Source organism: Neodiprion fabricii, chromosome 1 (assembly GCF_021155785.1).
Source record: "Neodiprion fabricii isolate iyNeoFabr1 chromosome 1, iyNeoFabr1.1, whole genome shotgun sequence".
NCBI classification, from domain to species: domain Eukaryota; kingdom Metazoa; phylum Arthropoda; class Insecta; order Hymenoptera; family Diprionidae; genus Neodiprion; species Neodiprion fabricii.
In genome coordinates, this window is record NC_060239.1 from 378,565 (window position 1) to 393,532 (window position 14,968).

Consider the following 14,968-nt stretch of genomic DNA (forward strand, 5'->3'; position numbering starts at 1 on the left):
TTAGATAAGTTGTGAAAACCTACTACGTATTCGGAAATATAACGATAATATGTAGATAGGTTGAAGCAGAGCCTGTGATTCACGATTGCGCGTGCTGCAGGATCTTTTGGATAAAATGTTCCGCTACCATCGTATTTCTCAGCAAGGTATTGCAAAATTGCGTTGCTAAAAATGAAGTGATCGAAATGATATCCACTGGTTATATCAGTTGTCACAGAACCGGATAGTTATTTCAAGATTGGTAATAATATGCATGTATGTACCTTTCTCCAATTGTAAGATCTTCGTCTATTAACACTGGTATTTCCTTTTGAGGATTCAACTGTACAGACCAGAAAATAAACCTGTTTCTTAATAAACAGTATGAAAAAATTTGGTAATACGAGAATGTTATATATATACTTTTTCAAAATCAGCCGTCATGTGTTCACCTCGTCCAAAATCTACATTGACCAATTCGTAATCAATCTTCAATGCTTTCAGAGCTTGTCTGCAAGCAAGAGACGGTGGCCCATCCGAAACTGAATACAACTTCATATTTTGATTACGAAGCTAAAGTCAAACACTGATATTACTCTGGTAATCAAGAAAAATTTCACTCGATTATTTTTATCAAGAGATGTTCAGCAATGTTTTTATCCAGGTAAAATACTCACGAAATATTGTAGAATGTATGCCAACTCCGCTTGCAATCTGTGATACTAGCTTCACTAGCGTCGTCTGGGTGTATAAGAGTAACACGTCTCCTAACAACTTTCACTTCACTTGATATATAGTTCTCTTCACTGATTGTGAATTGAGGTCAACAACAATCAGAAAGAATTGAATGCATACTCCTTGCAGAACTGTAATACTGATTTTACACTACATATGCAATGAATAGCAGGTTTTAAATTTGTACTATAGATCAAACAATTAGATTTTTAATAATGGGGTTTTTATTTTACGACCAAACAATATTTTATTCGTGAAATATAGTATTAACAAGGTAAATAATCACGAGACTATTACAATATACGTAACTGTATGATTACAGTTTTAATTCAGAGTTTGTGTCACATATGAGTATAGCAAGGCTACGGATTGTACTAAACACCACATCGTTTCTTTACGAAAATTCAGTGGTATTTTCAAAGATACGTTCCATAATTTCAAGTAGTATGCGATTACGGTTGAAAAGAATTGTGACAGAAGAAGCCAAACATGATAAATGTTTGCATATCTGTGGAGTGATTTGTTAAATTTTATTCTTGGAAAAGACTATGGGAAATAATTATCTTCCCAGTACAAAATATTCGTTTGTACATAGATATATACATGCACTATTGGCTATTGGCATAACAATTATGTTTAAAAAGTTCTTTTACCAATCTTTTCAAATCATTTTCATGAATAGTTATTTTATGTAACAAATAAAACATCACTCCGAGAGAATCGTGTGACTCCTGTATCATTCGTATTAGCCAGAAATTACTGCAAACCTGAAGATAATACGTACTCGCAATAAATATAATTGAAACAACATAAAATTGTCAGTCGATCGAGATTACTTCATTCGATTTTCTCTGGAATCAATTAGCAGGAGATATGACAATGTGTAGTTTGAGCATATCCTTATTGGGACCAACAAGAAATGGGGAAATAACATTTCCAGCCGTTGCTTGTTGAGGATTAAGTTCTTCAAACGGCAACAGATGATCTAAATTAAGAACTCTGTCGTCCTTACTAAATCGATGAATAACCTCAGTCACTCTGGCTATGTGTTCCACACTGTCTTGTAGACCATAGAACAAAACCCCTATTTTTACTCGCATGTCAGATTCACCGTTTGGTGGTGGCTCTCTGCACGTCAGGGACAGTCTTACTGACCTCATCACATATTCCGGCACTTCAACATTACCCTGCCAAACTATTAGGAAAAACTTTTTGAACCACACACCTTTTGGGTAAATGTCTACAACCCATTCACAGGTTCGATCTCCGGCACATTCAGCTAAATAAGAATGACTGGAAAATACCAATGTTCTTGTATGGTAAGAAGGTAAGCTACGAAAGTTTTCTATTGTGAGCAACGAACTGCACGTATCTATCGTGTAAAGCCTAGGCTCAAAAAGTAATCCGCCGTCTTCTTCAGTTCTAATCACTTCATCTACCCTGTCTTGTTGACCAGAATGGAAGGACATTCCGATAGCCATCCTCTCAACGAAGAATTCCTTGTACTTTTTTGTCAGTGGTGAAAGCAACAATTTTGCCAACTGTCTAGGTGACATCATTGGGAATCTGACGCAGGACATGACTGCAACAACAATCTGTTCCACGGTTATTTCTAGATCTGATGGAAGTAGCTCAGTTTTCAAACGATTGGTTTGGTGATTCAGCCAAGACTCTAAGCATTCGTACAGGGTCATTTCGTCTCGGATAACCAAACTACTCTGGTGAAGCAGAGAGACAAGAACATCTGGTTCAAAATTTCCAAAATCAGCGGTTTTTGAAACCAATTCAAAGTTCCATTTAATGAAATTCTGGCAGGATTGAGCAACCGCGTGATGCCCACAGTTTGTAGTGTACTGTAGCCAAGAAACAAGTGTGCCATGAGTAGCAGCTGCAAGGATATGGCTTTGCATGTAGTTTATGCAGAGTGAAATTAGATCCCTAACATTATACTTGTCGGCAAGAGACAGTATGGGCAGAACTGTGCCATAATTAATTCGTATTTGACCCGTATAAAAGTAGCGTAAGAATTCACTGAATATTGTAGCACACTGCGGTGTCTCTTGCAATGTGACTCTGCTCTCTTGCGATTCTGTCCATTGTGGGCTCATCAGCATTACCTGAAACAATTAACATGGCGCGAGCAGTTAGATTCGCTGTAAAAAAAAAAAAAAAATAAAGATGACCAAGTTCCAAACATTTGCAGATATAACAGGGCAATCATTTACCTGAAACACATCGCTGGAGGCACAAAGTATCAAACGATGAGCTGGATACTCGACACCATTGACTACCAAACAAATATCATTCATCAGTCGTTCGGCATACAGTGTTGCAATTTTCAACAGTACCGTACTCGAATTATCAACCTGAAATGAGACAATGCCAGAAAATAATTACAAGCTGGGCGCTAATAAAAAAGGATCCTTTCATTTTACATATATGCACGTATCATGCTTTCTTGTTAGGTAAGTGATACATACCTCAATGGAACCTGAATTTTCTGGCTCTCCGATAGGACTCGGCCTTGAACCAGAAGCTTTGCCTTCCTTGTTCTCCATGTCAGAAGCCCCCGTCATCCGTCTGACCGCACTACCAGAAATTATATCCTTGATCAATGGTATGGAGAAAAATAAGGACATACTTTGCGGACGATGTAGGTCTATCGGCAACGTCCTTCAAAACTTTTGTTACTGCATTTTTTTTCGATCAAAGTCTATGCCCGAGTAAGACGAAACAGCCTTCATAACTGTTGACAATTATAGGCGGGCATACGTGTTTCGGAAAATGACTGTACAAGAAGCACAATGCAGAATCACTGGTTGAAATCACTTTGGTACACAATATCTCATTCAAGGTTCAATGATAAACAGTGATAAACCTGAACACACGAATGTCAGGAACTCGAGCAGCATAGCCCAAGAACAGCGTTGACAACATAACCTCACTTGCAACGGTTAGCAGAGCTGCGCTCAGGAACAAATTTGTTGCAGAATTCGGGAATTACGTGTTTGTTCATTCTTGTATTATCGAAAGACCGCATCGAAGCGGTAACTGGTATGATCTTGGTACGATCCAAGGGTGACCGTTAGACTTCAAACACGGTTAATTAATCAGCGTCGTCTTACCAAAGAATCCAGCGCTGGGCGCCGGCGTCACTCAACTGGTGTCAACAGAACCAGTCTAAAACATGCTGGTAACGATACCAATGTCGTCCTGTGAATTATTCGATTCTAAGCAGGGATACCGAGTACAGCGAAATAAGAAATACCGTCGTCAGTTTGTTGGGCATATTTCTATTTTAGGAAAAACAGTTTAACTTCCGGCTATTTTTAAAACTTTTTAAATTTAAACAAATCTTTAGTTGTAGGTACTTCTGTGGTGCTGTACTACTGGCTCAAACTTTTTTCGAGCCAATCAGCAGTCTTTTTCGGTATCTGTACACACGTTACATTTATCATACATTTATTGTTCATACTAATATTCTATAGGTTGTTCTGCCCATGCCGGACATCCTCTGTCTGAAGCAGATAGATACTTGGAGGTATCCTCAACCATTGTCGTACGCACAAGCGTTGGCACAAGCAGCTACAACCCAATGTAACTCTTGTGAAAAATGGCATGCTATTTGAGAAAATGTCTTTGGGTAACGCTCGCTGCAAGCAGTATATTCATTATTTCTCAGGTAAACTAATTATGCATGTATTTTATTATAGTTCTCAAGGAATCTTCATTAGTAAAATGTTAAGAATCTTTTCAAGATCAATATTTATAAATAATAAGTATAAAATATTTTCATTTCTGCCACAGTTTTGGCTTATGCGCATCTACGAGGGTTATGAAATACCATTCGAAGGTAATGATTTATATAAGTAAATTAGCATATTTTTGTTAATATTATCGTAGCATATCCATTAAAATGGTTCATAATTCTAATCTCAGATATCAAGGTTCCAGTGATACTGTGGTGGACACCTTTCACAGGTAATCAGGGCCGATTGGAACACTGTGGTCAAGTCAAGTGTTATTTCACACAGAATCGAACCTTTGTATCGCACAATTTCCTCAGCGTGAGTCAAACCATACTAGCCTTTGAAAAAAATGGATCGTATTTTACCTTGTAAAAATTGCTCAATATTTTTCATCATTAATTGATTTGGCTCATTTTTAGAGCATTTTATTTTATGGTAGTAATATTGAATTTGACGAATTACCTTTGCCACGGAGAGGTAGTATTGACTGGGGACTACTGCACGAAGAATCACCTAGAAATATTCCCATGCTAACATCGGAAACTGCTCTTGCTTTATTCAATCACTCAGCAACTTTTAGTCGGTTTAGTGATGTGCCATTGACTTTGGTTGATTTAGACAGTGAAGAAGACTTGATAGGTACAACTCTTGAAATAAGTGTAAAAGATTGTGTTTTGAAGATTACCAAATGTCAATATTAATTAAAAATTTTATAGGGACAAAATATTTTGTACCATTAGAGGAAAAAAGTAGATTAATAAGGGAGAAAGGACTCGCACCATTGCTGTACATTCAATCAGATTGTAATACAGCAAGCATGAGAGATTCATACGTTAAGGAACTCATGGAGTATATTTCCATTGATTCTTATGGAGCATGTTTAAATAATAAAAAACTCCCAGAAAGGTAAGTTTAAGATCCTACTCATCGATGAGGTAAGCACCGTTCACCAAGCTCTTTATCCTCCAAGATTAATACTCGTTGATTATAGTTGTGGACTTTCATATCATACAAGCCAGCAGCAATTTGTCTGAAAAATAGAATCTTGATACTTTGATGATACTTTTCTAATTGCCACCATAAACAATTCAAAGAGTACATTCAGACTACCAATCGGTAGTTGGGACATCTGCCTTACGTGACAATGTTCTTCGTTTGTTCAGGTTGAGACTAGACCATGTGAGCTCCTTAAGAGACAGTGAATTTCTTTCCTTGACAGCTCAGTACAAATTTACGCTAGCCTTTGAAAATGCAGTTTGTGATGATTACATCACTGAAAAATTATGGAGACCGCTGATGGTTGGATCAATACCGGTATACTACGGCTCGCAATCTTTCAAGGTAGTAAAATGTTCAAATCTTAGAACAGTTTTCTATCTAACATGTAAACATATTCTTCAACGTATTTATGTACTTTATTTCTAAACTTCATTTGCAGGATTGGCTACCAAATAAAAATTCAGCTATATCCGTGAGAGACTTTGCAGGGCCCAAGGAACTTGCAAATTTCTTGCTCCTCCTGACAACAGATGAGTCACGCTATAGCGAGTATATCTCGCACAAGATATCTAGAAATTTAAATGAACGAATAACAAATCCTCGTCTTCGGAATGCTCTAAGCAATCGGGAAAAAGATGTACCGAATGAATTTGGAAATTACGTCCGGTCATTTGAATGTCTAGTCTGTCAAAGATCATTCGATAAATTAGAGGAACGGAATTCTTATATTGTCAATAAGGTTCACTACAATTGCCCGCTACCTGTGAATCCGCTGACCAATACAGTAGATAAAAGCAATTTTTGGGTGGATGAATTCATTATTGGTAGATGCAAAGCAAAATTATTGGCTCAACTAGTCTTGCGTAATATAAGCATTGATCGACAGAGTTTTGATGAACAATTGTCAACATTTGATCCAGAAAGAGATTGCTGAAATAAAAATATTGTTCTTAATTACGGTATATTTACTTTGAATTCTATGTAAAAAAAACAGAATAACCGTATTTACTTTGCTTCGGCACTTTTCTACAGAGCTCATCAAAATTACACAGATGTTGCCAGGGTACCACTTCTATTCAGTTAAAAGTCTAGTAGATGTGGAAAAGATTGAATTGAGCGATTCAATATGAAAGTTTTCACAATCAGTGGCGAAATCGATCGAGTGAACCTCACCGCAAATTGGAAAAAACAATTTAGTAAATGACAATGTACATTAAAATTAGACAGGGCACATGAATTTGATGAGTAATACACGGAATCCTCGATTTCATCCACTGCACACGACAGATCTTGATGCGTCCCTCTACCTAATTGTAAGCTATCCTGATTCCCCGCATCGCACGCAACTGAGCTTGTACGTCGGTAGAGGGTGTTGCCTCAAATCAGGTTCGTGGCACAGCGCATTGAAAGAAGAAGTCACACGAAGTGCACGCGAGGTCTCGTCTGTCGTAACCATCTCGTAACTCGCAATCAGAATACCGATTTTTAGTGGCTAGTCGGTGTATGCAGTGAACTTGGCAATTTGCATTAATTAAAACTTGGACCTAGAAAGTAGTACTTGAACAAGAGTTCCGACGACGATAGATAAATTCTGAATTTATGTAACTTCATCCACATAAATTGTTGCCCGCGTTGAAAGACGGTGATTGGATAGTACTGAGTATAAACTTATAATAGATACTGGGGAAATCCTATCGTTAGTTTAGGGAAAATACGGTGAACCACATCGAAAAAAATCTCTTCTAATACCGTCCCCAGGGTCTCCAGTAACCTACGTTAGAAAAACAAAATCCTAATTTATAGAGGTTAAAAGTTATATTTATCAAGTTTTAAGCAGGATATTTTCCTGTGGTAGTCTAGTCATGGGATCAGGTCAAAGTGCCAGAAAGCTAACCATTTCAAACGATGAGGTAGTCGGAGTGATTCAAGTGTCAAACGCAGTTGTCCAGCGACTTCAGGGTGCCGAGGATGAAATTGGATCCAAGGACGTAAGGGATGCTCAGCCATCCAATCTGTTGTCACTGCCCAGTGGGGTTCCAATCCTCCCTGGTCAGGGAGCTCTGTCGAATGGAGTGGCAGTTTATCATTATCCAGAATATACTATATCAGCTCTTGAAATCCAACAGCAGAAAGAGGAAGAACTCAAGAGCCAGGATCAGTACTGGCAGCGACGTCTTCAAAACTTGGAAAAAAATCATGAAAAAATTGATACTATCATGGAAACTGAGTACAAGAAAGCAGTCGACGAGTTTACAGATGGTAATTGAACAGCAGATTTGCACACTGCTGAGTTGAAAAAGGTGTTATTTTCCTAAAGATGTCATTCTTCACTCTTAATTGAAATTTTAAATCAAATGTATAAAATCACTGCAACAACCTTGGTAGAATTGCAAGACGTGATTACTAACATCTAAGGCTATTCACAAGCCAACATTGATCACAGATCTCATTTTTTGTGCTCCCATCACTTGCTGAAGAAACGCATCTGGAAAATTCTCCACAATTAAATTGTGCTTTGAATCTGTTATTATTATACTTCTCAAAACTATTCTCCGGCCAAAGTTGCTGTAGAAGTTTCAATCGTTTTCATTATACTCACCTGATTACGTGACTTGTAGGTAAAAAGGCTCCGTCAACCAAATTGCCAAGACCTCCCTGCACTGAGAATAGCACTGAAGTACTAAAATGCTATCAAGAAAATCCCAAGGAAATATTAAAGTGCTCCACTTTGGTCGAAAAATTTTCCAACTGCGTGGATCAACGTCGTGCAAAAATCATCGCTGCTCGATGCTGAGATATGTCATGAACTTAGCAGTTTATTAATTTTACTTTCCTTTGTTGGAGTTTGAATGTTTAGTTTTCAACAGATTGTACAGCAGTTGGTATGAATAAAATATTTATTGTTCACATTGCAAACCTAGGCCAATTTTCTTAACATTGCAAAATTTAGCGTGATATGATCTCAATTAAGTGGACAGCGTTATTTGGGTTGGATTTTTGATTGAAAAGCACCGCTATGGATTGCCCATAATTAGACCTAGAAAATTATCAAAACTTACTCTTTAAATTCTGCATAAACCTAGCATATTGTAAATATACATGATTGCTCTGAAACTTACAAGAAATGAACCACCTCCAAAACAATGCGCAATTCTTAATACACAGAATGTGAATTTTAAAAAATTTTACACACGCTGTAATAATTTAGTAAAATTCTGTCATCTGCGCAATTCTATCATAAAGAATTATTCTAGCAGAAGGAAATTCCGCAAGTAAATCTTTCCATGCATCTTTATGCAAGCTCATGATGTCTGTCACTGTCAGTGCAATGACGTCGTTGAAATGAGGAAGAGCTGTAGTTACACCTTGTTTGACTCCAAGAATACTTCCGAGCCCTCTCATACTGGGCTTAGCCTTGTCGAAAACTTGAACTTTTCCAGAGTGTATAAAATACATTGTATGGTCGATATCACCAGCTTGAACAATGTAATTTTTCGGAAAATAAACACAGCGCTTCATCCTAGCTGTGAGCTGATACAGGAAATCTTCGTGCAATCCATGAAATATTTCGGATTCGGTTAGTAAGTAGCCATATATGTCAAACATAATTTGATTTTGTAAGAAATTGGGCATGCTCAAGATCATGCTGGGCATCCATGCCCCTTGTTGTCTCAGCCACTGCTGCAAACAGTATTCCCATATTCGTTGCAGTAAGATAGGAGAGAGAGATTTACTTTCCATAAATGAATAGAGCCTTTGAACTTGGATTTCAAAATTCGTGAATGTATATTGAGCAAAGTGAATGAATGTAGCCAAAGTTGTTAGTAAATTCAATGCCATTACTTGATAAACTAGTATCAAAAATATCGTTACCAGTACTTCTGGTATTGTGGTCGGCTGAACGTCATGAGATCCAACTGAGGTCAGTAGATCGAAATTATACTGATAAGCTAGAAGCATAGCCTGGAACCTCGAGGAGACGAGGCGCTCCTCGTGATTTGGTGGGATGTTATGTTTACACCCTGATTCGTGACATGCAATCAATATCCACAGACAAACACCCATGTGAACAAACAAGATATTTGTTGCGCAAAGAAACATGCTACGTTTCACTGGATTTATGTCCAACTGCCGTTGGTGCTCGGTTTGAAAATGATATATGTGACATAATCTGAGGAGTCGATTTAACTTCAGAACTGTAAGAAGTCTAGCCTTCACTCGGGATTCGTCGACGGAATACGCTAATACTTCGAATGGAATACAGCACAGCAGGTCTAGCCAAAATAAGTTCCATTTGACAAAGTATTTTTTTACCATCTGCTTGTAATTATTGATGGAAGCATTTAAATTTTCGTCAGCAAAATTTGTGTGAAAGCCAACGAATATCTTGATAAAGAAACAAAAGTCACAGGTGTAAATCAGGGAATTAACAGGCATGGTTAAAACTTGCAAAGCGATTTGAGATGTCACTAGATACACGCTAATCATTGATACAGGGACACATATAATCCAGTGCAGATGTTTGTGCCATCTCGACTTTGTTGAAATACAAATCAGCCCATGACAGGTTTTATTGTGGGATCTTACTTTCTTCTCCATATTCTCCAAGTTTGACGCTGCTGCAACTATATCCACAAACTCTGCATCCATTGCCGTGGCACGAGATAGTCTTTCCTGTATAACGGGAAAGTGATCCAGTACGTTATAAAATTCTTCAGCCGATATAACAAATAGGGAAGTATGGCCAGATGCCATCATTTGCATTGTGTGTCTCACAGGCTTTTTTCTCATGAACGAACCAAAAATACCGCCAGGCCCAAGTGAGCAGATTAAAGTGTCATCAGCTGCCAAAATATCGACGAGTCCGCTCTTGATAATGTAAATGTTACCTTGGACCTCATTGCGTTGAATAATTGGCGTATCTTTGCGGTAGCACGTGTTTTCGACTCGACAGGCCAGTAATCTTGTTGCGCTAAAATCCTGATCTTTGAGTAGATTAACTTTGGCCAACGCTGGGCCATGCAGTTCGACTGCTACCTCTTCATGAAGCTGGGAGGGTAAAGTTTTAAAGAGCTTCTTCCAGTTCAATCCTTTGGAGCACTTCCAACGGTGTTCTACCTCCTCGATAGATAGCAGTATTAATACTGAAGAAACGTCCTCGTTTCTCAAATATCTGAGCATCGCTTGCATCTCTTGACGGTAATCCGCGAGACTAAGATCACCTCCAACTTTGTTGGAGGTAATCTGGGCAATCATCAACCACCATGCAGGTATCAATGTCATGCAAACTAGCATGATGACGATCATTTCTAGAGTTGTTACCACTAATATTACCCCATTACCACAACGAAACATAAAAGTAGAGTGAAAATACACAGATATCAAGTAGACTGATAAAGGATCGTTATATTGTTTAAATTGGGACATTGAAAACCAGGAGTACGAAGTACATTCAATGTTACGATACACACCGTTATCATGTAGAAATTCACAGTTGTACAGCATATTGGCACACGACAAAGCATTCAACATAACTCCAGCTGTCAGTAAAAACCGAAAGTAAGCCACACATGTGTGATTATGCTTGATATCATCCTTTATTGTGGCAAATCTACCAAAGATTCGAAAAAGTAAAAGCGGTCGTGTGATTAAGTAAAACCAGGCCTTTGTCAAATGGGTATTTTGACTACCGAATGTATTTTGTAATCCAAATAATTCCAGCGGTGTACTCATTATAATATCTGTAATGAAGCTAGTGGTCATGTAGTGCAATGTGGTCCAGAGAGGATGAGTGACGATAATGCCGTTTACGTTGTAGTAAGAAAGGTGCAAGCGAAGATAAATATCTACAAACCCTACAACGTCAAACATGTAACCGGCTAAACGTGCATGAGGATATGGTACTAGTGATGTGAAGAACTTTGGATAAAATAATGCGCTTAGAAAGCATACGACTTCGCGAAATTCTTCCCAATGCCGGAAGTTTTTTCCGTGCGGATTTATGCCACGTCGTAACATTAAATGACGAATAAAAGAAAACATTCCGATCCTTTTGAACGGTGCCATATAATCCGAGATGATTGCTTTTTCATCTAAATTTGTCCAATTTGGGTACCTGGTTATTTTGTTGCTCCCACTTCTTGCGCTCAAGTTTTCTATAGTCTTACCAGTGAAATAACTGTAGTCGATGGCATTCTCAAATTGGGCTTTGAACTCAGGAAACATGTTGAGGGTATTCCAGAAATCAGTTCGCTGTATTGATATGATCTCACACGTTGTTATGGTATGTATATCAGCCAGATTATTAGTATCATGCAGAAATTCAACGACCAGTACCATTGATCCAGGGCCAACGATTTCGCTTCTGTCCCTATCCACATCGCTTGGTAACGCAGAAACGACTTGGCAGTATCCATTTCGTATCACATACATAGCTGTGGTTTTTAACCCAGCTTGGGCGATCATTGTATCTTTCGTAAGGAGAAATACCTTTGCCTTTTTAGCTAATATTTCCAAAAAACTTTCGTCTCCTTCATAAAATATGGGCACAGCTCTCAAAGTTTTCATGATGTTGTGAATAATTATTTTATCATACAGATCTTGACATACATTGGTTAACAATCTTTTGTTGTCATTCCTATTCGATTTCTTATATTCCCACTGCGTGCCGAGGTGATCTCGAACGCGCGTTGAAATGTCTGATGAGTTTCCATGAAGTTTTAAAAATCGAGTGACCAACTTGAGGTGCTCTGTAGCAGAATTTTTACTCTCGTAATAAATTATGTGTGTCGCTCCCAATTCAGCGCAAAAGTAAACGTACATAATTAAACTTAATATTATTACTCCATCCAATTCTAAAATCTCCCAATTGTTTCTAGGCATCAATTTAGATACACCCAAACTTGTTAGAGTATTGAATATATAGTACATAGTAGTTATTAAAGGATTGTAGAACAATTCTTTTTTACCATAAGTTTCTTCTTCGTGTTTGGTGTAATAACCAATCCACGAATCTACACCACATCCTCTTAAGCGACAACTGCCGTAGTACGTTGCAGTCGCCAGCCAATATGCAGCAATCGCGTACGTAAAAACTGACCTACACGATTTCAACAATTCTATGTTGGTTTCTGAATGTTCTTCCAGTTTTAGTATGTACTTATATAATCTATAAATCGTCAAGAGTCTGTTGATTCTGTAAGCCGAATACGAGTAATAAGGTACGTCTTCAGCAGCAGAATGTGTTCCGAATGTCATCATAAACAATTCTATCGGCAATATAACAATAATGTCGATGATGAAAGACAGTGTCTGTAGTCGTAGTCTCAGTAAATGTCCAATGTCGACTATTCGGAGTCGATTCTCCAGCTTCACCGCAGTGGAAGCTTGTATAAATATATCAATACTTTTGGTTATGACAAACATAGTATCCAATAATAGGAGCCAATTGGGGAAAGTTAGAGTGAATGTTATATAGTATGGATACAACAAAATAATGACAAGGGACACAAAGGCATTAAATTTTTCCCACCAGTTGAGAAAATTTGATTCTGGTTCAAGAATACACGGGCAGTTCATTCTCAAGCATACGGCATTTGACATTAATTCTACTCTTTCACTCAGAGCTAATAATTCAAGGTATCGCGAAGTCCTTGTTCCATCGATTGGTATTAAATCTATTGATAAGTGATTGTTACCATATTTCGATGCCTCTTCAATTACGTGCCATTGCGTTTTCATCCAACTTATTCCATTATGTTCTGATATAGTTTTATAACGTCGTACCTGCCCGTGTTTCAGTCTATTTAGGTTTTCAGCAATCACAGTGCGTGCGGTTCGTTTATGGTGAAGATGAGCTGCTACTTTGGGATACAAATTCAATAGCCTGTAAAGACTCGTCGCATCCAATATGTGCACTTCAGAATGAGTTGCAGTACGAATGTCTGCTCGACACGTCGAGGGTATGAGTAGTTTTCCTTCACCTAATATACTCCCACTTGATAATGACAATATCGGAGTTTCCGCATCATCTTCAGTCAATACTTGCAAAACGCCGGAAGCTATGTAGATCATTTTTGCTGAGTATCTGTGAACAGAATAAATTGTTGAGGCAGGGTAACAATTTTACCACTCAGATTATCAATCGCAAGTTCTGTACAGATCTCGACCATCAAGGCTGATATCCTTTATTTTGTGTCGCTATATGAGCTACTATTATTTGATTCATGATTGGTTCTATTTATGTAATGACCGTAAGCAAACATTTTGTATTTGTATTCCTCAGTTCAGTTACAAGCTGACATAACATCCTATACGTTTTCGACGTTTCTTACACTAAGCAGTTTAGAAATCTGTTTTTGTGAAAAAAATGAATAAAAAAATATGACTCTGAATCAAATTCACGTACACAGCGATTCATTCTGAAGTCGAGGCATTGAAGGTAGCGGCGATCTCGAGCCTTAACTTTCTGTTCCAATGTTTGGCAATGCCACTTATTTCATGGTGAAACTATTTTTATGAACCCACTACTAACCTGTTTACCCGAAACACATATTCACCCGGAAGAAAATATTGATGTCTCATTGTACAGCTAAGCGCACGTTTAAAAGCTATATCTTGGCTGCGAAAAAGCTGTGAATGTCGTAGCATTTCCCAGTGAAGATCAAGTTGAACCGAACGACGCAAAGGGCCAGGTAGCGCATGGAAGAATTCTGGCATTTCTCTAATTCCAGCTCTATTTTTTAGCAGTGTCAAGTGGTACAGATTCAGCTGATTTCTCAGATATCCCGATACACCCCAAGATTTAACAAAGTCTGCCTCGGACCTAACATCATAATTTCAAGTCATAATTGATTAAACTGAATTGTTCGATTGCAAAGTTTAGAAATGCGGGCATAGAACAATAAAGTACCTTCGGTACTACTTACTTTATTTCCAACATGAATGTAAGGTGTCTCCACATGTTTCTCCTAAAAATGTTGACTAGGAAAGCGTAGAACATGGATTTCATTAAAAACCCAGAGACCATAGCAAAACTGAAAAAACACCACTCTCTAGGTACAGTGGCTGAAATGTTTCCCCGAGCATTGTTCCAACTAACAGACATCATAACTGTAATTGCTGCTAAAAACTGATTAATCTTTTTGGAAGCGTCGAGAACATCAATTGGGAAGCTGTAGGTCCAGTTCATCTCTTCGCAATTCCAGCATGCCATGGCATGTAATAACGCTGCTAAAATATGCCCTAAGACGAGATACATTGTCAAGTAGACCATTGCGAGTTTCCACAAATTTCTAGCACCAATCGCAGATCGATATTGGAGAAAATGTAGTGGCAAGCGGTAGATTCTAAGTAATTTGTTTGACAAAAGTGCGCTGTAAGCTGTCTGCTTAGTGCGGTCTTTACTGGTATTCCACACATCGTAAATCAAGTTCAATGGTATCAACGAAGTTATATCAATAACAAGTAAGAGCCAATTCGTAGGCAAGTACTGACGCATCTCTCGT

The 14,968-nt window shown here is 38.0% G+C and overlaps 4 protein-coding genes across 6 annotated transcripts; 2 read left to right on the forward strand and 2 right to left on the reverse strand.

Moving 5' to 3' along the window:
- Nucleotides 1–1,417: 1,417 nt before the first annotated feature.
- LOC124188144 (BTB/POZ domain-containing protein 17) lies at nt 1,418–3,975 on the reverse strand. 2 transcript variants are annotated; one of them, XM_046580612.1, is made up of 4 exons: nt 3,840–3,975; nt 3,195–3,303; nt 2,940–3,080; nt 1,418–2,831 (listed from the first exon to the last, which is right to left on the reverse strand). In XM_046580612.1, exons 2-4 carry the CDS (start codon nt 3,288–3,290, stop codon nt 1,572–1,574), a joined length of 1,497 nt encoding a protein of 498 aa, XP_046436568.1. In that variant the 5' UTR covers nt 3,291–3,303; nt 3,840–3,975; the 3' UTR covers nt 1,418–1,571. The 2 variants fall into 2 exon arrangements, with proteins under 2 accessions (XP_046436568.1, XP_046436567.1); XM_046580611.1 differs by lacking the exon at nt 3,840–3,975 and having other exon boundaries at nt 3,195–3,433.
- Nucleotides 3,976–4,247: 272 nt separating this feature from the next.
- LOC124188148 (alpha-(1,3)-fucosyltransferase 10) lies at nt 4,248–6,634 on the forward strand. The gene is made up of 7 exons (XM_046580621.1): nt 4,248–4,396; nt 4,522–4,567; nt 4,654–4,781; nt 4,883–5,102; nt 5,180–5,369; nt 5,627–5,804; nt 5,902–6,634. Exons 1-7 carry the CDS (start codon nt 4,328–4,330, stop codon nt 6,394–6,396), a joined length of 1,326 nt encoding a protein of 441 aa, XP_046436577.1. The 5' UTR covers nt 4,248–4,327; the 3' UTR covers nt 6,397–6,634.
- Nucleotides 6,635–6,894: 260 nt separating this feature from the next.
- Nucleotides 6,895–8,378, forward strand: LOC124188163 (MICOS complex subunit MIC19). Of its 2 annotated transcripts, none has more exons than XM_046580654.1 (3): nt 6,895–7,104; nt 7,318–7,721; nt 8,081–8,378. In XM_046580654.1, exons 2-3 carry the CDS (start codon nt 7,325–7,327, stop codon nt 8,254–8,256), a joined length of 573 nt encoding a protein of 190 aa, XP_046436610.1. In that variant the 5' UTR covers nt 6,895–7,104; nt 7,318–7,324; the 3' UTR covers nt 8,257–8,378. The 2 variants fall into 2 exon arrangements, with proteins under 2 accessions (XP_046436610.1, XP_046436612.1); XM_046580656.1 differs by having other exon boundaries at nt 7,323–7,721.
- Nucleotides 8,379–8,499: 121 nt separating this feature from the next.
- LOC124180168 lies at nt 8,500–14,199 on the reverse strand. Its single transcript, XM_046565313.1, has 2 exons — nt 13,996–14,199; nt 8,500–13,548 (listed from the first exon to the last, which is right to left on the reverse strand). The coding sequence occupies exons 1-2, from the start codon at nt 14,178–14,180 to the stop codon at nt 8,667–8,669; spliced, it is 5,067 nt and encodes a 1,688-aa protein (XP_046421269.1). The 5' UTR covers nt 14,181–14,199; the 3' UTR covers nt 8,500–8,666.
- Between the last annotated feature and the right edge of the window lie 769 nt (nt 14,200–14,968).